The sequence below is a fragment of the Gopherus flavomarginatus genome, chromosome 7, assembly GCF_025201925.1.
Source record: "Gopherus flavomarginatus isolate rGopFla2 chromosome 7, rGopFla2.mat.asm, whole genome shotgun sequence".
Lineage (NCBI taxonomy): Eukaryota > Metazoa > Chordata > Testudines > Testudinidae > Gopherus > Gopherus flavomarginatus.
In genome coordinates this window covers 105689348-105706575 of record NC_066623.1, presented here as the reverse complement: position 1 = coordinate 105706575, position 17228 = coordinate 105689348, and the positions used below count along the sequence as shown (strand labels likewise).

Here is a 17228-nt window from a genome sequence, read left to right as displayed (position 1 = left end):
CCTAGCTCGGAACCAGGGAACTATCAATTTGTGAACTGTTTTTTTTTTTAAAGCCTTGTAGCTAGTTGCCTATTATTAACTATGTATTCCAGCTCTTGTCTCGGACTTCTAGAATTTAGTGACGTGTACACTATATTTCTAGTTGGCAGTTTCAAACTGAGTAAAGTAGTTTCAGGTACTACTCCTGCCCTGGCCAAGTTGATATTTTTTAAAATAGAAAAATGTTAGTGAAAATATTTTTTTAAAAAGGGAAGTATTTACATGGAAACTTCTCGTTATAATATTACAGCAAGTTACTGGTCCTTGCCAGCACCAAGTACATCACAGCAAATCACACAAAGAATTAAGGCACAGTTTATTTGTGGTATACATACAATATAAAGAAGAAACAAAGTCACTTTGCATTAAAAAAACTGGTAGTGAGTTCTGAAATTAATTTAGCCTGATCCCATGACCAACAGCAATCTATGCTTTGCCTTTCAGGCCTGAACACCCACATGTACTAGGTATAAGAGGCTAGTTTGGGCATTAAACTTATTTACTCATTTGGCCTATCTGTTGTAGTTACAAGCAGGTATAGTGCCTACTTTAAATGAACTGAGACAAATTCTTTCAGCTGGACCACTGTACTGGTCTTTCATTCACTGAACCTGATCTGGATTTGGACCAATAGCAGAAGGCTTTGTCTCTCCTGACAGCTTAGTGTACAATCTCAGTCTCCTATATGATTTTAATCATTCATAGCCTTACTGTCTAAAAAGCCTTGTTTTTCTGTTAATGAAACTGTTCAATACCTTAATTATCCTTGTAAAACTGTCTTCTATGGAGTGTCCAGGACTGTAGCAGTGTCCAGGGCAAAGAATTAAGCTTGTAGAATTTAATATTTAATAATTTCCAATAAGTTTAAGAGTGCGCACCTCCATTTTACTTCCTAAAGAATCATGCCCTGGAATAAGGAAATCCTTGGAGGGCTATTCCCCAATAAACTGAGGTGGACGTTTCTCTCTGAAGGCAGCCATTCCTTCCTGGCGGTCTCTTGTAGGAATATTCTGCATTAATACAATAAAAACAGTTTATTTTGTAAAGTTAGGCAGCCAATACTGAATTGAAATCACTGTCAATATACTTAGAAGTAAAAGCTTTTATGGATATTAAATCAACATCTTGGAAGAAAGAAGGTCAACTGTCACATCTGACAAGGAGGAAAAGGTTAAATAACTTTCAGTGCAAGGCACAGCACTAGTACTTGGTGCAATCCAAATGGACAATGCCATTGAATTTAATGGCACTGTCCTCCATTATGTACAGTAAGATCCATAAGCCCAAAATAACGCCTTTTGAGGATAAGAAAATATTCCACTGGAAGAGAAGTCTTGCATGCTCCTGAAATATTGTGTTCAACCTAACCAGAAAACCTTCTGATACATACAGTACAACAGGAACCTAGTGTCCAACTCAACCAGCTCCCAAATCACTACAATGTAAGGGCCCATGCTAGAAATTATATACATGGGGACATATGGCTAAATCTAGTAAAACGTGCAATTCTTATTCAGTAAGATGATCGAGTTAGGGCCTTGATGGACCAAGTTCAGTCTGGGGCAGGTACAGGAGTCCAACTAGCATTCAGAGGAACCCTGTTAATGGGAAGGTAAAACTTAAATCCATGTTTAAGGGCTTGCCTATACAAGAAAATTACTGTGGAATAAGTCAGGGTGTGAATTTAAAACAGAAGACTTATGCTGCAAAGACAGCATGGACACTATTATTCCAGAGTAAGTGTATACCTTTTTGTGATTTAAGATTGAATCAGTTCAACTAATTCAGAAGTGGATTAGAGTAAGTGTGTCCACAGATGAGGTTATTGCAGGATAGTTATTCTGCAATAGCTACAATATAGATAAGCGCTAAGGGACTTCAGTAAGTTTTCAAATGTTTGTATGAGTTTTAGCCATTAAACTCATTATCTCATGGAGGTTGAGGCTCTTACAGTATTTAGGAAATGTAGTGTGATTTTAAAAAAAAATTACGATAACATACCTGTGCATAACACATTCCCTCAATAGCCATCCCCGATGCAATATCCACCTGAAGGGAAAAAGTGATCTCTAAAAGTACATAGCATTCAAAGTGCAGTACCCTTGAGTATTTTCCATGATTAAATGTCAGAGTTAGTATTAAATTACTAACTCTAACCCTAGCATTACTGTTCTAGTATTTACAGCTAACGTGGAGTCTGACTCCTGCTCTACCAAACTGTTAATTTTGTTCATGCCTCAGGAGTCACTTACAAAGAGACTGATCCCTTATTGAAAACAGGGATTAGAATCCATTTACAGAACTTTCTTCATGACTGTTCTAAACATTTTTACAAGTGGCTCTTCAATTTTTGAAGAAAAAAAAAAGTTACCTCTATTCCTCTGTTTATTGCCAGTTTACCCATTTTCACAGCGATGGGAGCCTTTAAAACAAGATAGATAACTGAAGTCACTTCAGCGTACACTAAAGCTTCCAAGGTCAGAAGGGAGCATTGTGATCTAGTCTGACTTCCTGTGTAACAGTCCATAGAACTTTCCTAAAATTATTTTTTCTTCCAAATAGGGCAGGGCAAAATGTTTTGCACACACCTTTCAGCAAAAAAAATAAATAAATAGAGATTTGGCAACGGCAAGATTTTTTAAATTCATGTTTAGGTCTCTCTTTTGACAAGGAACTGCACCCCCCCCTTAAAAAACAAAAATTTTCGTTTCAATATTTTCAGAACAATGTTTCAACTTCTACCTTTTTTTTTTAAAAAAAAGGTCATTTTAAAATGGAAGTCTAAATTGTTTGTTTTGACAATCTGGAAATTTTGAAAAATAATTGTCAGTTTAACCCAAAACCATGTTTTTTTTTGTTTTGTTTTTATTTTTTTGGAACTGTCAAACTGAGAAGTCAGTTATTTACCCAGCTTTTTCCAAAGGCAGGCTCTTGTCCTCAGGAGTTTGCAGTAAAGCTAATACTATATATAGCCAAAAAAGCTAAGACTGTCTACAGTTCATAACAGAATGTACTTTTAAGTATTCAAGCCAAAGTTTTCAGACTTGAGTGCCTAAATATATGGCCTGACTGTCAGAGCTACTGTGCGCTCACAGCTTGCATTGAAACAGCAGCAGTGCTAAGTACCACTGCACGACAAATTAGCAGGACAAAAAGCAGATTGAAAGTTATTACTTTTACGCTGGATGTGTACAGTGCCACCACTTTAGAGAGAGCAGTCCCAGTACAGTGTATGATGGTCATATGTGTTTGATGCACAGAATAATAATAATCTATGTTCTAATGCTAAGGAACCGTTAGTTGTCTCCTACCATTCCTAATAGAAGTAAAATACAACAGCTAATGGAGTGGGAGAAGATGAAGGCTATTTTGATGGAGTCATTCAGATCCCATTCAGGAGAAGGAAACAAAAAAAAATTCTATTTCTCACGCTAATTTCAAAGGTGTAATTTTCAAAGCTTACCTCCTTTTTGCTGGTGTAAGCAATGACAACTAGAGGTCTGATTGTGCCCACAAATCAACAGTAGATGTCTACATTGCATCATTTGCACATGCACTGAATTGAATCTGGGTTGAAGATGCTTTAAGAAAAATAAGTCCCAAGATTTTAATATTTCATGGAAGAGGTAAGAAGCTAGCCATGTCCCACAAAGTAGCCAAAACATATGAGCCAAATAAACAATACTGACCTGAGGAAGAATTTCTTTAGCTAAAGTTAATGCTCTCTGGTAAGCAGCATCCCCTTCATCATTCTGTGGCACTGTGTGGTTTACTAATCCTATTGAGAGTGCTTGTTGTCCATTAACTTGTCTGCCAGTAAAAATGAGTTCCTTAGCAAGACCTATTCCAATACAGCGGGGCAGGCGTTGGGTTCCACCTTAAGACAATATACCACATTAGGGTTTTCTGAGAAACAAATAGCAAAAACCACTCGTGTTACCTGTTTATACATGTGAAAAACATGGTGTTTTAGAAGTACTATGCACTATAGCCTGTCAGCTGAGGAGCTCAACATTTCACACATTAAGTCACAGCACCTCGGTGGAGTGAACAAGTATTCACACATTGTATAAAGGGGAAAATGAAAGGGTGAAATGTCTTCCTAAGATCACAGGAAGTCAGTAGCAGAGCTCAGAAATGCGGCAGTTCTGACCCCCTGCTCCTTGCACTGGCTCCTAGATAACACTTCCTTTGTATCTGAAAGGATTTTCAAGTACCCTAAAGTAAAATTCACATGGAACTGTGAAAATATTAGAAGATTCAATGAAGATAGGTTACCTGCACCTGGAAGAAGTCCTCTGGTGGTCTCAATCAGGCCCATTTTAGCTGATGAAGCTATTTTTAAATAAAGTTTTTTTAATAAGTTACTTTCTCACAACAGAAGATAGCTGTTAACATTACACTAAGATCATTTTCACTCGGAGAATGCCAGTGGATGAATCCCACTAGAGCAGGGGTAGGCAACCTCTGGCACACATGCCAAAGGTGGCACGTGAGCTGATTTTCATTGGCACTCACACAGCCCAGGTTCTGGCCACCGGTCCGGGGGGCTCTGCATTTTATTTTAATTTTAAATGAACCTTCTTAAAAACATTTTTAAAACCTTATTTACTTTACATACAACAATAGTTTAGTTACATATTATAGACTTACCAAAAAAAAAGACCTAAAAACATTAAAAATGTATTACTGGCACACAAAACCTTAGAGTGAATAAATGAAGACTCAGCACGCACACTTCTGAAAGGTTGCTGATCCCTGCACTAGAATCAATGGTGTCAAGTGGCTACATTCCTTTCACGCTAAACACGCATCAGTTTGTATTGAAAGGTATCAAAAATGCAACTAAAATGAGTGTCTCTGCAGTGATTAGTCCCATTCTGCGATTTGTGTGGACTTGCTTATGACTGGGGCACACTATTTGCTGAGCAAACTAGAGCTACGGAGCTTGGCCTAAACACTCTCTCACACACACAGACACACACACAGACAAGTTTGTTCCACAAAAAGAAGAGAAATTTTGATGCCAGCTGGAAAGTGATCTCTGTGCAAAGTTTATCTTTAGCATTCATTCTGTCTGGGCATCCTGCAGCTAGACTCTCCATTCTCAACTGAAGACCAGCCTCAAATGCTAGTTCTTATTGAATTTTTTTAAGACATAAGCTGTTTAAGACAAACAGCTTGGAGGTGTCTGTTGTACAATCAGAAAATTTATCTTTTAAAGGAGCATTAAGTTACCAAACTGCCATTTTGGGAGATTTCAGGAATAAGATGGGCCAGGTTACAACATTAACTTCAGGTAGCCAGAGAGGATGGGTGCTACAGCCAACCAACCCCAGCTACAAGTTAGGTGATGAGCAGCCTGGACATAAATATACTTTGTAGCTGACTGCTTCCAGGAAATTTGGCATTTTTTCCCCCAAGAAAAAGGGGACTAAGGGTGTGATACGAAGATTCAGAGGGAGGTAGGAATTAAAGCATTTTGCTAACTTTTAAAAAAACCTCACCCATTAATTTATATGCTGTGTTTACTAGAGATATTAAACAATAAGAAGGAAATCTGGGAGCACTATGAGAGTTATATGGGGACACTTATTTAAAAGGCAGGGTGCACTGAAGAAGTTGCAGTACCTCACTGGACTGGGAGCCTCTAGAAGAGATTCTTACTCCCCCTGAAATGGATGCAAGTGGGGAGGTGGTTTTGGTTCTGTCTGGATTAGGCTTGGAATTAGCCTGAGATCAGACTTGTGCACACCAGCTCACTGGATGATAAAGTAAAACTGTCATATGATCTGAGATAATGGAGGTGTTTTGAAAAGAAATAGCAGCTCTCTGATCTTGTGCAAGTTACCAGTACATAGGGATGGCCTACTCCCTCTGTTGATGTACTTTCTAAAGGGTCTATTCTCATCAATGTGCAGGGACCTCACTGCTAAAAGTAGGTTAGACCAAACCAGAACTGATCAGTCACCCAATAGACCTGCTGTTAGTGGGCATTAACCATATACCCCTACCACCAACAGAAGATAAACCCCTTCAAAGAGAATTTTAGTGTAACTCATATTGATACTTCATCTAAAATTGTTTTCCCTTTTAAACAAAAGACATTTAACTATTTGAGACAGCTGTATGTCACCAAAATTTTAGGCAAGTGCCTATTCATTTCCTACATTACACAAGTTCCTGTCTTAGCTTATCAGAAAGGGAACCAAACAGCCTTTAGCTTATTTTCAAATGTTGTTTAACTAAACCTAGTGATTACTTTAAATATCCCATATTTGGCAGTGCACATACCTGCTATTCGAAGATCACACGCTAATGCCAATTCCAATCCCCCATCCAATGCATAGCCTTCTATTGCAGCTATTGTGGGCATAGGCAGTGCAGCTATTAAAGACAAAAGAGATTTGAAAGTTTAATTACAGGAGCCGATTTTCAGTGAGTGTTTCATGTAATTATATCTCAAATGTTCAAAGTTTGGTACGATGCTACAATGATTTCAGTAAGTCAAAAGGAACAAGGAAACTGTCTTCAAATGGTAAAAAGTTGTGCTTTTTTCCTTCCTCCTCCTCTCTGAAAATAATTCCATATTATAAAGCACTGAAATGTAAAACAAAGTTTGTTTTCCTCAAACTAAAGCTCTGCCTCCTTGAAATGGAGATAACTGGATGTTCACATTTAATGTGTTACAATGAAAAATCAATTAACAGATTCTACACTCTGAGTCACTCTCCATGTTCCATTTTATATGGCTACAAATGGTCAGTCCCTACTGCTGTCCAATTCAGCTGACCATTACATGCTGCATTTAGTATGTTTATGAACATTACCTAAGCCTCCCAACACTTTTGAGCTAGGTGAGTATCTCTCCCATTTTAAAGTTGGGAAAACCAAGGCACCTGGTGGTCAAGTACGTCTCGCAAAGAACAAAACCAAATCACACTGAGTGAATAGAAAAGTTGGGAACAGAATCCAGAAGTGTTATCTTGAAGTTCCTGGTTCTAACTACTCAACAACACTCCCTCAAACATCCCTTTGTGCTTTGTAACATGAAAGTCCCATATGGGTGCAGGTATTTTGGATAATACATTTATCTTCTTCTTACTGTTACTTTGATTGATATGCTAGTCAGATTCATTTGTGTTTTAAACATCTAGCTAAAATATCTCCCTCCAGGGACAAGAGAACAATTCATTAATACAAGAAGAGAACTGACTGCAATTCACACTTCTTGTCTAAAAAGAGGTAAAATCTTCAGAGGCTAGTCCAACTAGAAATGGACTCAATGATCCAAGCTCCTTTACTATTCTACATAGGTTCTTGTATTACACCTATCCCTGTAGTATCTGAGCATCTTCCAGTATCACGCATTAAGTGACATGACTAACATCTGTCATGTCTGGTTCATTCTTTCATATCCTCTCCCACTGAGGGAGAACTCTGTGTGCTATGAAGTGGGTTTTTTTTGTTTTTTTTTAAAAAAAAGAGTGTATTTGCTGCTCTTATTTCTCTTAGAGAACATAGCTCCAAGAGGCGCACCTTGCACTTGGAGCAGAAGATAGTCCTTAGTTCCTTAGATGGAAGTTCATTCCACAGTCTCAGACCAGGCCCCAAGAACCGTCTCTTGAATGGATGAGTTTTACCGTTTTAGGGGAGGTATCCTTATGAAGTTTCCCTGATATAGCACCACTGACTGCCCCCCACAGTGTGGGCATATATAGAAATACATGTTTTATAACTGATCATTTACCAATTTCATCCATTAAACTTCTCAGCCTGTGAACAAAGTGTCCAACCTCTGTATCATTCATTTGTGCACGCTCCTTTAAGTCAGCACCTAAAGTGTGGAGGAAAACAAAGAATTCAGTGATAGAAGAAAGGTACTAGGCAGTTGAGCAGCCTACTTTTGAGTTAAGTTCAAAAGCAATCTTGGAATGCCAACTCTCTAGACTGCTGGAGCATAGGTGCGGCATCCCTGGAATTCAAACATTCAGGCGTTAAGAATGGTTGTGGAGTGCTCTGCTCTGTTGCTGTCTTTTTTAGACAGTCCTATGCCTAAGGAGGTTAAATCTCAAAATTGCAAGGTAGGGGCCCTCTTATGAGCAGCCGATGGGTCTAACTGGAAAGAAATGGTAATATAAAGAGAGAAGAGCTAGTCTTCAGGTGTACCTTGCTCTGCCTGCTCAGGTCTCAATTTCTAAAGCAGGGAGTTACATATGCCTAGCCAGGACAAGGCAATGGTTTGTTCCTTGTTACCCCACAAAGTCAAACTGATTTCCTTAAGTTTGTTTTTACATCTGTTGCTTAGCAGTCTAATCTGTAGAACATAATTTTAAAAGTATCTGTTTTTAATATCAAGTCACAGAACATTTGTTACATACCTGCACAAAACACGCCTTTTACTTCACTTTTAAACACTACCACGCGGATCCTTTCATCACAACGGAGACTTTCTAGAACTCTGAATAGCTAAGAGTTTAATCAAGAAAAGGAGTTAAGAAAAACAATGTGTCAAGCATCTCAATTGCTATGCATGTTTAAATGACTGAAGACCCCTATATTTTGATAAAAGTTTAATTTCCTTGTTCTCTGTGGGCATAAGGATCTCTTAGAAAGTCAGCCTCAAGGACGGTCCTTGCTCCACACATGGTTTCTACAAGCCTCTCCTGAAACTCTTAGGATTCCCCTCTTCTCAGTCCCATCCACAGAGTTTTTCTGCATCCCTGACTGTCCTTCCTCTTCAGAGTTGCACAAGGCTTCCCCTGAAACAGGTCAGTCCCCAATTTGACCAGAGGGGTTGCTTATGACCAACACAAAGTCTCCTTTCCCCAGGGACTAAGCTGCCTTTTGACTACTCCCAGCCCCTGCTGGCCTAGCAACAAAGGACATAACTAGTCTCAGAATTGGATCTCACACATGGTACCTCACCTCAGTAGGCCTAGACCATCAAGCTGAACCCAGCCCAAGTTGTTAGGCCCAAACAATGGACCTACATGGAGAGCTGCTTTGGGGTGAAGTTCTGATACCTTCCAGACACCTTCCATTTGTTGATTCTGAAACCCAGTCCTATTGCAGGACAGATATTAAGGAAAACAAACACACAACTGGTTGTCAGTGAATGAACCTCTGTAAATTCACTGTTAGACTAACAGTAAATTGTATATTTGATTAAAATAAAATAATATACTAGATACAACAAGGATTAGATTGCCAATAGTAAATACCAGGGAGATTTCTGAAAGTAAAAAAGATGGGACCATTCTGAAGGCACATATATTTTTTGCCATAACAATCATGGCAGCATCTCTTTAAATGGAATCATTTAGTGTTGTTATAAAAGCCAGTAAAATCTTGCCCCCTATCCAGAAATATTTTTTATAGTTCAAAGTTCTAAATTCTTGCTTCTTATTTTGGTGCATCTCTGATCTGTGAGTTCATTTTCTCTAGCTGGCAACAAAACAGGCTCTAAGTTTTTCCTCTTTGATAGACAGTGGAAACCTGAGATCGAGAATGCCCAGGAGCTCCTAGTGCCCCAAGATGTGGGGAAAAGGAGACACTGCAGCTCTGGAAGGCGCATCCAACAAAAATGTAGCAGTGTCCCCATCTGTAAAATGGGAGTAACTATACTTAACCTATTGCCCAGCCTCTTTAGAGTGGTGAGAATTAGTTCGTATGTGTAAAGTCTTACATAGTATTAAAAAAAAAAAAACCAAAATACAAAGTGATTGGGTGCTTAAGTTTTCTCTTCTACAATTACTATGGCCATTTTACGTCTACAGGATACATTTAGATACTGTAAAAGCAGCAAAGAATCCTGTGGCACCTTATAGACTAACAGACGTTGTGGAGCATGAGCTTTCGTGGGTGAATACCCACTTCCTCAGATGCATGTAATGGAAATATCCAGGGGCAGGTATATATATGTGCGCTAGCAAGCAAGCGCTTGCTTGCTAGCACACATATATATACCTGCCCCTGGATATTTCCATTACATGCATCTGAGGAAGTGGGTATTCACCCACGAAAGCTCATGCTCCACAACGTCTGTTAGTCTATAAGGTGCCACAGGATTCTTTGCTGCTTTTACAGATCCAGACTAACACGGCTACCCTCTGATACTATTTAGATACTGATCACAATTCTAAACAATATTTAGGTTTAGAGATAGAGAAGCAGATATACTTACTTCATTAACAAATACTCTTCCCAGTGAATTTCTGGCATGGGCTCTGTTCATCAGGATTTCAGCAATTCCTTTAGTAAAAAGAAACAATTTCAGTTACATTTTGCTTAAAGATACAATTTACATCTGACATGGCCAGTCTTCTTGCAACAATAGCCCCAAGTACTGTTTTAAAATATAAAGTCGGCTGCTTAAGTGAGTGAGTTTTAAATGGAACCCTCCAGGCCCCATTGTGAAATTCAGTACTACGGAATCATTGCGAGGTTACATAATACTGCAAAAATGTAGATAAATAATCCTTTGACTTAAAAGTGGACCTCTTGCCCAACTTGGCAGTTCCAGGTGTTCTTTGCATTTTTTTTAAACCTAAGAACAGAATATATCCATGTAACAGTACCATTTTGCATGCTGTTCTGCCTTTCCCACACTATCTTCCTGCTTGGATTAGCTGTTCAGGTATTTTCCTGAATGGAGAAAACCATCTTCCCATACCTACTGCTTACAGGAGAAGAACAGCACAAACTGGACAATATCAGTAATGGTTCACTGTCCAGAGCCATCTGGAAAACGCAAATCCATTTCTCATAACTAAGCCTTTTGTGTAATCACTAGTTTAAGAATCAGGGGCCTTGTTCAAGGTTCTCAAAGTCCAGCAAAAAAAGGCAACACATTGTCCGTAGAATATTAACATACAGCTTCTCCGTGTCATGCTGTTCTTGAAAGAAAAACAGCCTCAGAAGTGATGTGCTGTAGCGAAGCCAATTCTAAAGTTCTCACTGGTGCAGAACAGAAAGGGGACATGGGTTCCATTTCCAATACCCCACACATTCTGTAAGAGTGCGCATTAATAAACTTATTCATTTATTTACATGCATTTCTATTGTGCTCATCACCTTCTGAGCATCTCATGAGTGAGAATGAATAGGTCTCCCATCATCACAGGATGTTGTGAAGTATCATCCCCATTTTACAGCTAGGGAAAGCGAGGCAGAGAGGTGAACTGACTTGCCCAAGGTCACTCAGGAAACTTGTAGCAAAGCAAGAAATGGAAACTAGATCTCCTGACCCTAGTCCTGTCCAGCTCCAAATTTGCTCTATGATCATGTTGCTGCTGTATATGAAGAGCCACAACAAAATATACGATGTTGGTATTTTCTACACTGCTGGAAGATCTGTACATTTAAACCACTGCCTTTGTGACTGGCTGGTTGGCATGACATCACCATCGACCGAATGGAAGAGAAAAGTCAACTAGCAATAAAGACGTGCAACAGCTGGCACAGGGCTACAACGGAAGCTAGCACTATGACAACTGTACAAAACCAAAACACTGCAGAAGACGCTAGAGAACCTGTTTTGCAAATCCCAGAACAAGTTAACCTCCTTGAAAGCTTGTTGTGTTGACCTCGTGGACAGGCACATTACCTTATCTTCAAATTGACCTGCAACTCTTCTCTAGTCCTGAGGTTATCCCACCTTTATTACTGTACATTACTGACATCAGAAGAAAAAATAAAACAGAGTGAATGTAGAGAACAGATTATGTATATTCAAGTTCATTGCACGCTTCCTGCACAGCTCTTTTCCTGGTGCCCATCTGTGTTGGGTCTTTGTAGTTGTACCAAGGAGCCAACTGTGGACCAAATAAAGGACACCATGTAGGACAGAAAGATTATAGAGAACTTTATGAAATTTGCAACCTGAATAATCACTTTAACATGGTGTTCTGAGCCCAAGCACAAATCAGTAAAATTCCAGCTGCAGTATAGAAAAACTAACCTATCATGTGAGCTTGTTACAAGCCATTACTACCACATATATGTAGAACTTTCCAGTAGAGTAGATGGATCTAAACAGTGTTTCAGCCAACTTCCTGAATTACACTGAAGTCTTGCCAAGTCCAAGATTTAAGTCCTGTTCACGGTGACAGTTGGAATATATTTTGTCCCTTTGACACAGGGTCAGGAGCTACCCATTTGTAACCAGATCCTCTAACATGGTTGCTTTTCGGAGGTAGATGTGAATTGTTTTTTGCCCCATCTCTGCTATCTATCTATCTATCTATCAATAAGTACATACAGTTTGACAACAGCTCCTGGTTCTGCTTTGTTACAGAACATACTGCCCATATGGCCTATACATAGTGTGTGGATAGGCCCAGAGTGCATTAGAAATGGGTTCAAAATAAAGACCAGTCCCGTCTCTAGCTGGCTTAATGCTCGTTATAATCTGGCTGCTGGACAGTTTACTCCTGCCTATACAGGCCTGGCAGGGTCAGATCATGATCGGGCACATGATTATTAGCAGCTGTTACACTGGACTGTGTGTTTTGTAGCTAGCCTGGGGCTTCCTCCGTTTCTGGATTGTTGCAGCTCCCCTGGAGGACAGCCGCAGTTCCACACTCCGCACACTTCAGGGGAAGATTTGCCAGCTACGATTTCGGGGTAGGGAGGAGAGAAAGCAGAGTTACTTGGTGTAGCTCGGAAAACGGAGTCATTTTTGTGGGCCAAGACGTGAGTAGCGCAGGGGGAAAGGATAGGGGATGAGAGCTGATACCCTGCACCTGCCTCCATTGTAGGGGAGGAAGCTGCCTGGCCAGCACCGGACTTTCTACTTCTTCCTCCCATGGGACTGGAGGGTCGAGTCTAGACTCACCGCTGCTTTCCCCGCCGTGCACATTGAGCAGGATCTCCTTCCCCCCAGACGAGGCTCTCTTGCTGTGGCCGCCGGCCCCTCGGGGGTGCGGAGCGGCGAGCGCCCTGCACCCAGACGCAGCTCTCCCCAGCCGAAGCATTGTGCTGTTTTGCAAGGCTTTCAAACCTCTTCCTTCAGGTTTGGGGAGAAGCTCTGCTGCGCCACCCTCTGGCGGAAATGCTTCCTGCAGCCTCCGGAAGGCAGGGGAAAGTAGGACCCACCACTCCAGCAAAATTGCAACTGGGCTTGGGTCTGATTTAATAGGAGCCGGAGGCAAGACCCACTGTCCTACTGGGAGAAAAGGGGGCTCAGAAAAGGTTGCTGATTTATTTAAATTATGGTGGGAAGCTACGATCAGAAATGGGAGGAAATACTGAGGGACTGCAAGGAGAGGTGACATGTTGCTGTGTGTGGCTCAAAAACTTTTCTCTCTCACCAAAGAGACTGATCTAATAAAATATATCATCTCATCCACCTTGTCTCTCAGGTTCTATGAGAGGCAGTTGCTATCTACAAAACCTGTGGCTTTGATCCTGCCACCCTTTCTTTAAGCATTGCGGAGGTTCATTAAGGACTAAATAACTCATTTGTCATTAAGGACTAAATAACTCATTTGGGATCAGAATTAATTAATTAATTTAGAAAGAAAATGGAAGTTAATCCAGAAGGAAAAACTCACGGCATCTAAACATTTTTATAAAAAAATGTTAGTGAAAAAAAATGCTAGTCATTTAGGCCCAGATCCTTAACAGTATTTAGGCACCTAACTCCCAAAGGATCTGAGTCTTAATCTCTTTGTGCTACTCCCCCATCTGCCAAATGGGAACAATAAAACTTCACATATGTGTTAATAATAAATAATAATAATATAGTATTATGTTGTGCAGATTCATTAGTGTTTGTGAGATGCTCAGTTGCTACAATGATGGAAACAACATAACTCCATTAATGTACAGGACTAGAAGCCAGGAACTGCCTTTTTGTCACAAGATATGATTTATTCCTCATAATTTATAGGGGAACAATACCACCCTGAGTTCTAATCTTACATCTGACTTCTTTTGTGGGCTTGAATAATTCACTTACCCTCACTGCCTCAGTTTACTTATAAAATAGGGATATTAATACTTACCTACCAACACAGGTGTGTGTTGATTAATTAACAAATATATGTACAGTGCTAAGCATGATATTAATTATTATTATTGAGGAATGTATCAACTGTACAACACAACAACTTCTCAGAGCTGTACAATTAATATTTGAAAATGTAATAATTTGGTAATCTGGCTATCCATTTTTTTCCAAGGGACATTTCTGCCAGACTTGCTATTTGAATTTGACAATAGTTACAGACTGCAAAAGGCTCTTTAAATTTCCTTGTTAGAGCTATTTTGCAGACCTCCATCTACTCTACTGGAAAGTTCTACATATATGTGATAGTAATGACTTGTAACAAGCTCCCATGATAGGTTAGTTCCCATGGGAGCTCATGGAATATAAACTGGGCTCACCCTTTATCCTTTAATTCTAAAACTCAGATTATGTCTTGTAAAAGACCCAAATTAATTTCTCAGATGTTAAAAGAAAATTCTCAGTATGACTGTATTAGGCTTTGATGCTGCAATGAGACCTGCATGGGTAGACCCTTGCAGTCATATGGAGACCCACTGAAGTCAATATGGTTCTGCATGGGTGCTAGGGTCTGCCCACACAAAACAGTTTGCAGCTTCAGGGCTTTTGCAGCATGAATGCGTATCTTTATATATTGGTTAGGTTCTTGTTTGGATAACTTTTTTGCTTACATCCAGTTATTAGCACAGGCGTGGGAATAGTGTTGGTTAGTTAAGTGCTGGTTTCATCAGACCAGCAGAGGGGGAATTTGATACATTATTTTCAGGTATGTCACACCAACATAGTGACTGAAAAAAACCTGAAGGGTAGAGTGCTGCCATTTAACAATATTTTATAGTATTTAGAATCTAATTATAATCAAATTAAATCTATCCATCTATAGCATTTGTAATGCTTCCATCACTATAGGAACTATAGTGGTATATATGATACCTCCCCAGGCCATTCCTTAATGTACAGTCCCCACAAGAAATACTCAGTAAATAAGGTGAGATCTCTTTAAAGTCAGATGAGTTCTCACTCTCCACTTGTCAGATTGATCTTATATATATTTCTCATACATGTACCTGTTTTTAGTATCTAGTGATTAGTGCAGGAGACTGCAAATCAGGACCCCTAGGTTCTAATCTTGACTTTGCTAATAGTTTATGGGGGGGGGTTATTTACAATTCTGATGCTTTGAAAATTGATTCAGGGCTTGAAATAAAAAGGGAACACTTTTAAAACACTCTTTTAAAAATTAAGCTGTTAGTTTAATAAGTACAGCAAAAAGGAAAATTGAAAGAGTTAAAATATTTACCCCGTGAGTTCTGAATAACTCTGTGGGTGCATATTCACCCTATAACTTAACTGAGCACCTGATCTAGTTTGTATTAAATATCCTGTTTTTCGAGGTCATACCAGATGATTTAATTAAATTGATCGTTGTGAGGACACTGTCCACTCTCTAACCAGGGGGAATTTGAGAACTGAAAATGTGTACATGCTGGAGCATCTCTGCAGCACTCTTAAGTGCGTCTCCTCTCTGTTGCCTTGCTCAGAGCCTCCTCCTATCTGCCACAATATTCCCATTTTGATCACTCCATACCCACCTTGACCTCCTTTCAGTTGCCAAATACTCCCAGTCCCCCACAGTGGTAATTTTCATCTCACTCATTAGAGTCCTCCTCTAAATGGTTCTTTCAATGGCTCTGTCTGCTGCCCTCATCTCTCTCCAGCCCAGATCCTGCAACTGATTCTGAATGGGTCATCCCGGCACCCATGAGGAATGCCAGTGAACTCAACAGAGGTCTACGGGGACTTGGTTGTGTCAGGGACTCTAACCCCGACGGCAAAGTTCGTTGTCTGACCGCGAGAGAGACAGGCAACACCAGCAAGGTTCGATCAAAAGCTCTTTATTGACAAGTGCACGCATCAATAGAGAGCAGCTTGTTTGCTGAGAGAACCAGCCTGCCCTTTACATTTTAGTATAAGCCTATATAGACAGTTCCGTTGCGTTATAAATTATTTACTGGAGCAACCCACCCCCTTCTTTTAACAACTAGAAACTAGACACTCTTAGTATACATGCATGCCTAAAGTTAGAAATGTAGGGGAGTTAAAAACAAACAAAGAACAAAACCAGGGAATGAAAACAAGGAGGCTGGGAAACTAGGGCTTTTATCAGTTCTTTGAAGGAGCTGCCCGAACACAGCACATTTGGTACTATGCCAGGAATGCAGCTTTTTTTTTTATTTTACTTTTTTTTAGCACTTGTGAGACATGCTGCTGCTTCTCAGTGTTTTTTACTTAGAAATTACCCACAAACCTTTGTTAGCCTGACTTTGGTCAGGTTGGCATACCTGATTTTGTCTGCTATATCTTTATTCAGGCCTAACAGTTGCAATATGCAGGTCCATAGATGCAAAGGTCACAGCACTTTAATACCCTGTAGTCTGGAACAGATTTATGTATTTATGCGGGGGGAGGGGGCGGGGGAGTGTTAAACAAGGAAAGGAACTATCCATTCAAGTTAAAAGAAAGCTCCTCTTCCTAAAATAACCCCTTGTTGATTCCCCCACCAAGGCCCCTCAGGCCCAGCTCACTAGTTACATGCATCTGTCCTTACAGCTGCGTGTGACTATTAAACAGAACAAGCCGAAGTGTCCTGCTGTCAGTGGAGGTTTGCTAGCACACTGTCTGGCCAGGCCAGCAGAAAACTCCCTCTCTTGTGCTGGGCAGGGCACCCTTCACAAGTGAATGACCCTGAAAGCTGCAGGCTGCCTAGCTATCCCCTCACTGCATTGGCAACACTGACATCCTGCGTCGCCAGGGACACTGAGCCAGCTACCAGCCACCACCTTTGGCCAGTATTGGGTTTACCATGGCGCCAGTGGCTCCATAGTGCCAGGCCCAGAGTCAGAAGAAGAAAGCTACACCACCCTGCCTCTTCCCACCCCTGTTCTGCCCCATCCCCATCCCCACCCCTTCCCCCCAAGCCTCCTCCCTGAGCCACATGTCCCAGGGGATTGCAGCAGGGGTTGGGCCTGTCCTGCACTCACCGGGCGGCGGGAAGTGGAGCGATCCAGCCCACTCCACTCCACTGGCTCCCAGCCGTGCCACTGGTGAGTGCTGGGGGGTGGCTACCGCCCCAAAGTCCAGGAGCCAGGGGAGCAGAGCAGAGCAGGCTGGGGCCAGG

At 40.6% G+C, this 17228-nt stretch overlaps 1 protein-coding gene across 2 annotated transcripts; it reads right to left on the bottom strand.

Moving 5' to 3' along the window:
• Window positions 1-338: 338 nt before the first annotated feature.
• ECHDC2 (enoyl-CoA hydratase domain containing 2) lies at window positions 339-13104 on the bottom strand. Of its 2 annotated transcripts, XR_007775493.1 has the most exons (11): window positions 12878-13104; window positions 10226-10293; window positions 8421-8508; window positions 7790-7876; window positions 6334-6426; window positions 4318-4374; window positions 3729-3916; window positions 3503-3620; window positions 2411-2461; window positions 2041-2088; window positions 999-1049 (listed from the first exon to the last, which is right to left on the bottom strand). XR_007775493.1 is itself a non-coding variant. In XM_050962444.1 (10 exons), exons 1-10 carry the CDS (start codon window positions 13014-13016, stop codon window positions 972-974), a joined length of 897 nt encoding a protein of 298 aa, XP_050818401.1. In that variant the 5' UTR covers window positions 13017-13080; the 3' UTR covers window positions 339-971. The 2 variants fall into 2 exon arrangements, 1 of the variants encoding a protein (XP_050818401.1); XM_050962444.1 differs by lacking the exon at window positions 3503-3620 and having other exon boundaries at window positions 339-1049; window positions 12878-13080.
• Window positions 13105-17228: the final 4124 nt, after the last annotated feature.

Bases quoted from the DNA above. Each gene is read 5' to 3' on its own strand.
- ECHDC2 (XM_050962444.1), bottom strand. From the start codon at position 13,016: ATGCTTCGGCTGGGGAGAGCTGCGTCTGGGTGCAGGGCGCTCGCCGCT. The intron at 8,509-10,225 runs GTAAGTATATCT...TTAAACTCTTAG, and splicing joins GAAGAGTATTTGTTAATGAA to CTATTCAGAGTTCTAGAAAG. The intron at 2,089-2,410 runs GTAACTTTTTTT...TTTTCCCTTCAG, and splicing joins CAATAAACAGAGGAATAGAG to GTGGATATTGCATCGGGGAT.